The sequence below is a fragment of the Erinaceus europaeus genome, chromosome 11 (assembly GCF_950295315.1).
Source record: "Erinaceus europaeus chromosome 11, mEriEur2.1, whole genome shotgun sequence".
Taxonomy (NCBI): domain Eukaryota; kingdom Metazoa; phylum Chordata; class Mammalia; order Eulipotyphla; family Erinaceidae; genus Erinaceus; species Erinaceus europaeus.
In genome coordinates this window covers 76673945-76686419 of record NC_080172.1, presented here as the reverse complement: position 1 = coordinate 76686419, position 12475 = coordinate 76673945, and the positions used below count along the sequence as shown (strand labels likewise).

The 12475-nt window shown below is 41.5% G+C and overlaps 1 protein-coding gene across 1 annotated transcript in view; it reads right to left on the bottom strand.

Annotated features, from left to right (window-relative positions):
- ABCD3 (ATP binding cassette subfamily D member 3) overlaps positions 1-11596 on the bottom strand; it is a 63924-nt gene extending 52328 nt beyond the window's left edge. Inside the window, exon 1 of the mRNA XM_007533989.3 lies at positions 11355-11596. Within this exon, the coding sequence (XP_007534051.1) occupies positions 11355-11464 (110 nt within the window). The 5' untranslated portion in view covers positions 11465-11596. The remainder of the gene's footprint in view (positions 1-11354) is intronic.
- Positions 11597-12475: the final 879 nt, after the last annotated feature.

Genomic DNA, 12475 nt, shown 5'->3' with positions numbered 1-12475 from the left:
TGTACTATTGTGTTCTTATTATAGGTGGTGCAAGATTGTTACATCTATTCACAGATATCAGATTAGTTCACCAAAAAGTCACATCAGACAAACTTATTTTCTTTTTTTAAATATTTTTATTTATTATTGGATAGAGACAAGAGATATTGAAAGAGGGGAGAAGATAAGAGATAAGAGATAGAGATACAGAGAGAGAGTGAGAGACCTGCAACCCAGCTTCACCACTTGTGAAGCTTCCCCCCTGCAGGTGGGAGAGCAGAGACTTGAACGTGGGTGTCTGCACACTGTAATGTGAGCACTTAACCTGGTGCACCCATGGCCTGGCCCCAGAAAACTTCATTCTCTTAAAGAATTATGAAAACTCTATAAATTTACTTTTTCATGCTACTAAGTATTTGCTGATGGACCAAATCAAGGATTTCCTACTTTTCTGTGCAAATAAACCCAATGTGCTAGGGCCTCATCTTCATAGCTCCCAGACTACAACAAATGCTTCTCCACCAACTCTGGAGAAAACAACGCAAAAAAGAACGTTGGCTGACCCAGTGTGAATTAGATGCCTACCCCAACTGTCAGAGTGCTGGATCATTAGCAGGAGAAAGAAAATGTACTAATAAGTTAAATAACTGATACAATTTTCAAAGGGTTTGTGAACTAGTAGAAACATTAATCTGGTATAAATACACTGCTCAGTATTTCACCCTGTCCAGTAACTTAATATACTGGAAAATATACAGATGGAAAACTAATTAAATGTGCAGAAACAAAAAAAAGGTTTACAGAATTTTAATGTCAAAAGACTAACACTTTCATCCAGATTTAAGAAAAAGATATCAAACACATGTTGAGGAAGGGAAAGGAAAACATTATATTAACTATGATAAAATGGCATTGTTATAAAAATTAATATGACCATACCTATTTTAATAAAACCTACAAAGCACGCAACAGTCCAATTCACTATGTCACAGAAGAAATTCAGTTTCAGACTGCCTACTTAAGAGGTCAAGAAACTATCAAATTTAGAAAGTAGCTACTCAAACCTTGTCATATGAAAGTAAGTTAAATATTTTCCAACCCTGCAAGTCAATAATTTTATCAACTCAAAAAGGAAGATTTTCATAAACACATTTGAGGAAAGTTTAAGCTGTCTCAATAGTTTCTGAGAAACAAACAAGCACTATTGTATGTGCTTTTAGTTTTCCTTTAGTAAGTAACAAGAAGAGTTAAAGCTATCATTTAGAACTTTATTTGAGGTAGTGAGTTAAGACATTTTCTTACTTAATCCTCACAAACACCAAGGAGTAAACAATATTATCCCTCTTCTACATATGAGAAAAACCAAAACTCAAAAAAGGTTGATGAAATTGACCAAGGTAAGAGATCTATCAACAGCAAATAGACATGGGTTCAAGAGTTTACTCAGTAAACTAGGAAGACAGATGTTTTGTTTTGTTTTGTTTTGCCTCCAGGGTTATCACTGGGTTTCACCTGCACTACAGGTTCACTGCTCCTAGTGGCCATTTTTTTTTTTTTTTTTGGATAGGACAGAGAGAAATTGAGAGGGGAGAAGAGGAGACAGAGGGGAAAAAGGAGACGAATAGGACAGAGAGAAATTGAGAGGGGAGAAGAGGAGACAGGAGAAAAAGGAGACGAAGAAAGAGAAACAGAGAGGAAAGAAAGGAGAGATGGAGGGGGAGGAGGGAGAAGGGATGGAGGGGGAGTGGAGGGGGAGAGGGAGAGGGACCTATAGACCTGCTTCACTATTTGGGATGCTTCCTTGCCCCCCACCCAGTCACCACTTGCAGGTGGAGAGCCAAGGGCTCCAACCAGAATCCTTGTGTGGGTCCTAAGCTTTGAACTATGTGCCACCGTCCGGCCCCCAGTGTTTTGGTTTTTTTTCATTTTTTAATTTTTTTTTCCTTTTGCCTCCAGGGTTATCGCTGGGACCCACGAATCCACTGCTCCAGGGGGCTATTTTTCCCTGTTGTTGCCTTTGTTGTATATCGTTGTTGTTGTTATTGCTGTCGTTGTTGTTGGATAGGACAGAGAGAAATCGAGAGGAGGGGAAGGCAGAGATGGGGAGAGAAGGACATCTGCAGACCTGCTTCACCGCCTGTGAAGCAAACCCCCTGCAGGTGGAAAACAAGGGACTCGAACCGGGATGCTTATGCCGGTCGCTGTGCTTCACGCTGTGTGCACTTAACCCGCTGCACCACCGCCCAGTCCACCCTACCTCCTTTTTCTTTTTCACAAATCCAAGCTGCTTCCATAATGAAGATCAAGCTGTCACACATAAAAACATGCATTCTTGCAAGTTAATCTTGCAACGTTTTTTTGCAGATTCCAATATATATATCCATCCCCAGGCCCCCAAAAAAGGTTTACAGTACAGCTGTTGACACACTGGTAAAATTTCTCATTGCACCATGACAGATGTTTGCAAAGCACTCTCACACTAATTTAGGTCTGTTTCCAACATTATGCACCAACAACATTGTCTTATACTTCTAAAGTGACCCAAAAGAAATTAAATACCAAAAATGAATAAAGAATTAAACTAGCAAGCATTTATAAATTCTTGTCTTGAAAAGCAGTTATGTGAGCCAGGTGGTGGTGCAACTATTTCAGTGCAAAGGGACCCAGACATTTGCGCCTCCCATCCCCACCTGTAGGAGGAAAGCTTTGCAAGTGGTGAATCAGTGCTGCAGGTGTCTCTCTCTTCCTACATCCTCCCACCCTCTTGATTTCTGGCTGTCTCTATCTGATAAAGGTAGAAGAAGAAAAAAAAAACAGTATGCATAAGGTTTGTTTTGCCAGAACGTTCACATTTATTTCATACTCACTAAGTAAAATTCCTAACATTGGGGCCTGGTGATGGTTTACCTGGTTGGGCATATACATTACCATGTGGCAAGGAAGTGGGTTCAAGGCCCTGGTCCAACCTACAGAGGAGAAGCTTCACAAGCAGTGGAGCAAGGCTGCAGGTGTCGCTCCTCTCTGTCTCTCTGTCTCTCTCTCTCTCTCTCTCTCTCTCTTACCTCTTGCTGTCTTTCATATTCTGTCAAAGTAAAACCATTACCTTACATTGATTAATCCTATTTCTGGCAGTCTGTTCTATGGAAACAATTCAGTAGAGATGGAAATGTTCACAGCATTAAGAACAAAATTAAAAGAATAAAGAATGATTCCACAAAAAGGAGTATTTATGAATTTATTATAGTTATGAATTTCATGTAAAAACACAGGGTTAATGTTTATGCTTTAAATGAAATTAGTGAAAATGCACATTATAATTATGTATCTAAATAAGGAACAGAGGGTGACAGAAGTAAAACAATATGACCATTTGGTGATGACATTATGATTTTTAATTTCTTAACTATCTTTAATGCTTCTACTTTATTGTTCACTGTCAATGACAAGTTGACACCATTTAATAACAAAAAAAAATAAAATTATTTAATAAAATTAAAAATAATGACACTATTTTTTCTGATTTGCTTTTTTAAAATTTTTTAAATATTTATTTTTCCTTTTTGTTGCCCTGGTTGTTTTTTATTGTTGTCGTAGTTATTATTGTCGTTACTGATGTCATCACTGTTAGACAGGACAGAGAGAAATCAAGAGAGGAGGGGAAGACAGAGAAGGGGAGAGAAAGACAGACACCTGCAGACCTGCTTCACCGCCTGTGTATCAACTCCCCTGCAGGTGGGGAGCCGGGGGCTTCTGATTTCCTTTTATCCACGACTACAAAGGGGCCCAGTTCCTAACAGACCTCATAATAAAAGGGCTGGGGAGATAGCATATATGGTTATGCAAAAGACTTTCATACCTGGGCGGGGGTAGATAGCATAATGGTTATGCAAACAGACTCTCATGCCTGAGGCTCTGTCAAGTCCCAGGTTCAATCCCCTGCACCACCATATACCAGAGCTGAGCAGTGCTCTGGTAAAAAATAAAAAAAATTAAAAAAAGACTTTCATACCTAAAGATGCAGGGTCCCAGGTTCAATCTCCAGCACCACCATAAGCCACAGCTGAGCAATGCTCTGGTTTCTCTTAATCTTTCTTCATCTCTCTCTCTCTCATGAAAATAAAATAAAATACTTCATTTTAAAAAAAAGATATAAAGGAGAAAATTTAACCATCTGTTATAATAATAATAATAATAAAGTGTTATTTAAAACAATAACCACAGCCCTAAGAAATAAGCATCTCAGAGTTAGAGTCAAACATTTGAGTGTCTGTAATATGCCAACAACAGTACTAGCCAGTGGAGTACAATAAACAAAAAACAGACCAAAAAAAAACAAAAACCTGCCCTTGTGGAGCTTACACCCTAGCAACAAGTACATATAATAAACAAGACAACTATGTTAAATAGATAAAGCATTTAATAGTGATAATAATTAAGAAGAAAAAGAAAGGTAAAGTCAGGAATGTAGGCAGAATACATTAGAAGAGGTTACTATTTTAAACTGAGTAGTAACTGGTCTCACTAAGAAATAGTCCTGCCCCACTAAGGAAAGACAGAAACAGGCTGGGAGTATGGATCTACCGGCCAATGCCCGTGTCCAGCAGAGAAGCAATTACAGAAGCCAGACCTCCCCAACTTCTGCACCCCATAATGATCCTGGGTCCATGCTCTCACAGGGATAAAGAATAGGGAAGCTTCCAATGAGATGTGGGATGAGATGTGGAACTCTTGTGGTGGGAACTGTGTGGAATTATACCCCTCTTATTCAATGGTCTTGTCGATCATTATTAAATCAATAAAAAAGGGAAAAGAAAAATGAGTAAAAAGAAATATAACAACGACTGGAAAAAAGTAGGGAGTAAGCAGTGTGGGTGTCTTGGAAAGGAACATTTCAGGTAGAAGAAAGGCAAATGTGAAAAGTCTAAAACAGAATGGACAATGAAGCTAAAACAGAAAAGTAATTAATGGAACAGACTCTACCTAGCAGACCACTGACAGTTACATAGTGCTGGAAACACTGCTTCTGAACCAGATCTAAATCCCTTGGCTTTAGCACACAGTTCATTTCCCACGTCTACACTCGACCGGACCTGCCAATATACGCGGAGATCTTCGCCCACCCTGTCCAACGCTTGACGTCTCGTCACCCAGTCTGGTCCCCTATGCCTACACTGAACTTCTCTGTTCCAGACTCTTGGAAACAGAGTTGGCAATCAGCTGAGGTAAAGAACAAACACCTCATCACAGACCCCTGCAAGCATCAACCCAGCTTTGACCTAGCACGTTATGATTGGGCCCTCCTCAATCGCTATCGAACAGGCCATGGCCGGTGCGCCGCTATGTTCCATCACTGGGGAGCCAGAGACGACCCGAACTGCCCCTGCGGCTACAGACAGACTATGACCCACATAGTCAACGACTGCCACCTCTCCAGATTCAAAGGAGGTCTCGAAACTTTACATCAGGCTCAACCTGACACTGTTGACTGGCTACAAAAGAAGGGCAAACGCTATAAGAAGAAAGCACACAGTTGTTTTTGCTGGTAAATCCTTTAAGATCATCTTCACTTCCAGTTGTTGAAGCATTTCTTTTTTTATAGTGAGGATTCAAATGGGGTCAGATTCTGTAACATCTACTCAGTTCAAACAGAATGGAGGACCTCGTGCAACTCCAGTTATCAAACCTGGCTCGTGCTTGTACTTCACAAAACGTTCGGTGGGGTTGTGAAACTGAGAAAAGTGAATCTAGGTGCTTCTAGAGCTTGATTTGAAAGAGGCAGAAGTCAGGAATTACAGGTGAATTTGGAATATGTAAGAAAACTGATGAAAGAATTCAGGTAATGGAAGCTACAGAAATAATATCCAAGGTGTACAGAAAAACTTAGCAATCACAGTCAAGTAGTTTACAACTGCGGGAATTGCCAAGAGATAATAAATTTTACAGTCTCCATTTTAAGTTGCTCACTATTCTGAGAAATAATTCCTATGACTACTCCCAATTTCTCAATATAATTCTACTATAGAAATCTGCTTTGTGAGTGATATCTTAGCAAAATCAAAGTAGACACCAAAAAGACAATAGTGTAAATCTAAAATAGAGTTGAAGAAGTGAAATAAGGCAAAACTAAAAGAAACACAAACTTCATCAAACTCCTCAGAAATATATGAAGAACCACCAAGTTCACACAATACACAGACGTGGGTTTGAAAAGGATAGAAGACTATATCCATAAGCTGGTGAACCTGCTTGATATCAAACAATTAGTAGAATAAAAAAAATTCTTAAATTCACGCTTTAAAAAACAACTTGGAGTTGGGTGGTAGCTCAGCAGGTTAAGCGCAAGTGGCTCAAAAGACAAGGACTGGCTTAAGGGTCACAGTTTGAGTCCCGGCTCTCCACCTGCAGGGGGGGGTCGCTTTACAAGTGGTGAAGCAGGTCTACAGGTGTCTCTCTCTCCCCGTCTTCCTCTCCTCTCCCCATTTCTCTCTGTCCTATCCAACAACGATGACATCCACAACAATAACTACAACAACAAAAAGGCAACAAAAGGGGAAATAAATAATAACTTTAAAAGTTTTTAAAAAAGCATGAGGGGTGCACAACCCAGGAAGATTCAGTGTTATTCTATCTAAAAAAACAAAGGGGGAGGGGGCTCTTAGAGCACTGGGAATTGTTAAATACTTCATGAAAGAGGTGATCCTGACTTAATCCTAAAAGGTTAATAAGAGGGCTAGGTGGTGGCACAGTACATATATTGGCCTATTTGGAACAGAAAGTATTCATTGGCAGGCAAAGGCATGTAAGATTAGCCAGGTAAGATGAGACCATAGTGAGGAGAACTCTGAAATCCAGGATGAGAAATCTGAACTTTGACAAGAGTTCATGGGAAAGGAAAGAAACTGCTTTATTCTGAGTTACCTTTTTGCTTCTGTTGTCTTTTTTTTTTTTTAAAGAAAAAGATCATAAAATACTTTGCCAAAACAGACAGATCCCTTTCTAAACTTGACCCTTTGATTTTCCATTACCCAACCCATGTTATATGCAATGCCCTCAGGTATAAAACTATCACTCCAACGAAGCTAATGTCTCTATTCATGTCTGTACTAGTTCTATACCTCTAAATGCCTGGCAGGCAATAACTTTTAAAAAGTTCAACTATCTTATATAGTTTGTCCATCCAGTAAACACTAAATGACATGTGCAAACTAGGTATAAAGATGACTTCATTCACACCCTCAAGGAGACTTCATTCATGCCCTCAAAAAACTCAAGTCTAACATCGGTGCCAAGAAAGTACAGGGTGATAACGACCAGAATAAAGAAACACTTAAAAGTATCATGAGAGAAGAGGGCAGTAACATCAGTTTAGAGATCAGAAAAAGGCAGAAAAAAGCCTGAGAAAGTGCTGACTGAAGTGAGTCTTGGTGAGAAGTAAATGTCAAAGGATAGGGAGAATGACGGACATGACAGTGATTAATTACCATCAGACTGATCAGACTGCAAAGGCTGAGTAACACCTGTCCGACTCAGACTGCAAGTTAATTCCATATGGCTGGATGAATGAAAATAAGAAAGAAACAAATCACAAACACCACCGGCTCAAGCTGAAAATTCTACACTTTAGAACAGTTGATAAAGATTTCAATGAAATAATAACACAACTATATTGGTATTTTTTAAAAAGCGATAAGGTAAAGTAAGAAATGAATTCAAAGGGCACCACAAGTTTCTTGCTATCAAAAAAGGAAAAAAAGATTTAAAATATTCAATTTATTTCCAGCTAACCATTCCTATCCTCCACCCCTTTTTTTTTGGCTTAGCTCACTTCCTCCATAAAACCTCACTAACTCTTCAAAGCACAATCTGCTCACTCTTAGAATTTCAACATATCTTTACATTACATTAGTATTATTCTGAAGTTACCTTACACTTCAACTCATTTACATTTAAATTTCTTCTCATCAAGAATGTAAACTCCCTGAATGAAGATGAAATGGATTTTTAATTTCTATGTAATATATCAAGCACACACCTTCGCTCCAAAGCCCCTTGCACAGTAACACAGCATTTAGAAAGATATAACCTTTGGAGAGAATAAATGGTCTTCTCTACCCTTGAATTAAAAAAAAAAAATCTGCTCTTCTTGTAAATAATAAACAAAAAAAGATGGTGACTAGGCAAAACCAAGTGAAAAAAGTTAGCATGGGATAAGGTGGAAACAATGCAAGGGATATTTCTGGAGAGTGTTCTAATTTGTCATAAGGTTTAGGCCAGAGTTGTATCCATTTATCTAAATTAAAAACAAACCAAAAAATAGAAACAATTAAGATTTGTGGCTGAGGAGGTATTTCAGTTAGAGAAGAGTACTTGTATGCTGGACATCTGGAGTTTAATGCCTATATGACATGTATCAGAACAAACCTCTCACCTTAACCTTAAATCTTTAAAAAATAAAATTCAATAATTTATCTCAGTAATTTAATTTTCCCTTACTCATGCCAACACACAAAAAATTAACAATCTTTAGTAAATTAACTGTTGCATAATTTAATCCCCAAATACTTCTCAAGTATTTCTCAAAAGGAAATTCTTTGAGCATTTTATCATGGTGAATGAAGAGCTAAAATTATAAGACAGATTTTGTTCTAACCTCTTGCTATTTATATTCAATTGTTTAAAACTTTCCTTTCTCAATAATGTATGGCCATTTAGGGGCAGGAAGAGAATTTTTCTCGGAGCCTGAAGTTTTAATCTGGATGCAGAGCGAAATGCTGATTATACAAGCAGGCTCTATGAAAAATTTTCAAGTTCTACTCTTGTAATATGTGCACTTATATGTAAGAACGTAATACCCTAATTATTTATTTTTTTATTATAAAAGTAAAGCAGAGTTAGGGGCCAGTTGGTGGCGCACCTGGTTAAGTACACACATTACAGTGAGCAAAGACCCAGGTTCAAGCCTCTGGTCCCCACCTGCAAGGGGAAACCTAAGTAAGTGATGAAGCAGGGCTGCAGGTGTCTCTCTGTCTCTTTCCCTCTCTATCTGCCCTCCCACCCCTTCTCAATTTCTCTATCTCTATACAATAATAAATAAATAAATAAATAAATAAATAAATAAATAAATGTAAGGCAGAATTGTTAAGGGACTTCTCAAATCCTCACCCCTACACCAAAGCACCTGTTCAACACTGACATGCTTCTCTGCAAAAATGTAATTGAAAGTTACTAAATAGTATTCCCATTGCATATTCTCAAACATAAAATACCTTCATTTGCAACTTGGAACCCTGAAACTATACAATCAAAAAATCTGCTTATTTTTTGACAGTTAATCTTTCTTAAAACAAACTGAAGGAAAATGATTTAGGTACTGTAACGTCTGGATAAATGTAAATCCTCTTCAATTTTAAGTAGATTTAGAAATGAAACAAAAAGGCCATGGATTCAAACTTTAGTAAAGTAAGAAAGATAGGTTGGTTAGTAAGAACTTCATAAAAAGATGACCACTTGGGAGCCGGATGGTAGCACGTGGGGCAAAGCACAAGGACCGGGTTAAGGATTCAGGTTCGAGACCCCGGCTCCCCACCTGCAGGGGAGTCACTTCACAGGTGGTCTGCAGGTGTCTGTCTTTCTCTCCCCCTCTCTGTCTTCCCCTCCTCTCTCCATTTCTCTCTGTCCTATCCAACAATGACAACATTAATAACATCAATAACAACAACAGTAATAACTACAACAATAAAATAAGGGCAACAAGAGGGAATATATATATTATACACACACACTTTAAAAAAAAAAAAGAATCCACTGTGCAAGGACCTGGGTTCAAGCCCCCAGTTCCCACCTGCAGGGGGAAAGCTTCACAAGGGGTGAAGCAGTGCTGCAGGTGTCTCTCTGTCTCCTCTATCTCCCCCTTCCTCTCAATTTCTAGCTGTCTCTATCAAATAAAGATTAAAAAAAAAAAAAAAGATGACCACCTGCAGTGTTTCAGTTCTAAATCTACTAATCAGCCACTTGAGACAAAGCAAAAGCAGTACCTACTAAGCGAGATGAATGAAACGCATGAAGGCAGTTTGCCAAATCTTATTATGAAATACCCAATGTCTGGCAAGATTATTTGGGAAATAGTCCTTTTTTCATTCATTTGCTAAAGTCAAGAGTCTCCCAGCAGTTTTTTTTTTTTTAATGGTGTTTGTAACTCCACAGCAATAACACAATTATCTCTCTTCCTTTCTCTAAGCTTATAATCTTCCAAAACTAAATCTAAACTTTAAAATTGTCTTGGGGGCCAGGCGGTAGCGCAGCCGGTTAAGCGCACATGGCGCGAAGCACAAGGACTGGCTTGAGGATCCAGGTTCGAGACGCCAGCTCCCCACTTGCAGGGGGATTGCTTCACAAGTGGTGAAGCAGGTCTGCAGGTGTCTTTCTCCCCTCCCACGTCCTCCCCTCCTCCTCTCTCACTTTCTCTCTGTCCTATCCAGCAACAATGACAACAATGACAATAAAAATAACAACGAGGGCAACAAAAGGGGAAAAATAGCCTCCAGGAGCAGTGGATTCGTAGTGCTGGCACCGAGCCCCTGCAATAACCCTGGAGGCAAAATAAAAAATTGCCTTGAGGAAATGGGGGGGGGGGGGAACAGTGAAGTATAATCAGAACTGACCTTGACCCTCACCTAAAACACACTGTCGCCTTCCACCTGCACAAACTGGGGGAGCCTCGCTCTCCAAAATACCAATGAACCGAGTCAGCCTTTCTGGATGAAATGCCGGGGCACTCGCTGACCAACACTAAGAGGTCACCACGTCCGAAGGCAATTTTTGCCAACCGAACCCAGGACAGTCCACAGCAACCATCCTCGAGACGTTCAAGAGCAACTCCCCCCGGAACCGTGCCCAACCTCTTCCAAGGGACTTTCAGCCAACAGTCTCCAGCTGGGCAAGTCCCGTCCCCATTCTCAAATCACACATTCCCGTCCATAAAGCCAACAGTGCACACGATCTGGAGGTGAGAAAGGCAAAGCTAGAAGCAGACCGCCAGAAAGTTGATGGGGAGCAGGGCTGGTCGGGGAAGGAGGTAGGACCCAAGGTCTCCGGGCGAGCGCGGCGCTTTGCTCCCGGGCACTGGAGAGCTTCTCGCTCCCGGGCTGAGCGCGGCCGGACAGGCAGGCGGGGCGCGGGGAGCCCCGGGGACGCCTGCGCCGCAGAAACAGCCCGACAATCCCGACAATCCCGACAATGGAGCCTGGCAGAGGGCGCGGTCGGACTTCTCCCCGCTTGACCCCGCCGAGCAGAGACCTGTGCCGGGGCGGGGAGGGAGGGAGCACCAGAAGAGCCCTCTCAGCCCGGGAAGGCGGCGCGGTCGTGGGCCTTCTTACCCCTGCAGGCCGAGGGTGCGGCGCCGCTTGTGGAGCAGGCAGAGCAGGAGAAAGGCGGCCCCCGCCAGCGAGGAGTTTCGCGCCGTCAGGTACTTGCTGAAGGCCGCCATGGCACTACCTGACCGAGCGAGCCGGCAAAGCGGACGCGGCGGATAAACCTTAGTGCAGGAAGCGCGGGGGAGACTGGGAGGAGAAGAGCGCGCCGAGAGAGGGCGGCGCTGGCCGCGGAGGACCGCCCCTTGCGCGCGCCGCCGCCAGAACCCACCTCCGAGTTGGATTCTGCGGGAGCGCGCGCGAGCGTCGCGGAGAACGGAACAGGACACACCCCCTTCCCCCCGAACACGCTCTGCGCACGCGCTGGCCTCGACTGTGGCAGGGGACTTGGGCGCCCCGCTGAGGTCCAACCTCCCTGGGCCCCGCCAGTCTCCAATCCCCAACTCCGCGCACGTGTGCACGCGCGCGCGCGCGCCCCCAGGCTTTTATAGAACTGGAAAAGCTGGCCTGGCTTGCGCTGGGATCTAGTGGGACCTGTCACTCCGCCCCCGTGAAAGGCCGTTACGACCCTTTTAAAGGCGCCCTAGAAGAAAGGGAATGCTTCCATCGAGGATCCTGTACACAAAAACCAAGGTCACAGAAATCTAGTAGAGGAAAACTGTAGTCCAAAGGGTTATAGGAATTTAGAGGTAGAATAATTGCAAATCGAAACCTTTTTCTCCAAATCATTGCTCTCCAAACCATAGGAAATCCTCAATCAAGGGATTGTGAACTCGGTTCAGTAGGTTGAGAACATCCCTTTATTTATTTTTAATGAAATCGGGAAGAATAAAACGCAATAGAAAAATTTCAAGAGTGTATTTATTACAAGTAAAAAAGCTGTTTAGGAAAATTTTCATCCCAGTCTTTTGTATCTATGCGTCCGGAGCAGTGATAAAAAAATGCATTTTCTTTATGTGGATTTCATCAAAGAAAAGCTTTAGAATTACTATTCTTTGCAAAGGGACATTCAGAAATAACAATCGTGCGTTGTATTTATGCTGGCCTTATTCCCAGAAGGAGTAGGCATTTCAGATTACAACATTCTTCTCCTGTCTGGCCCTATTATACAGAAAATGTTAAACCTA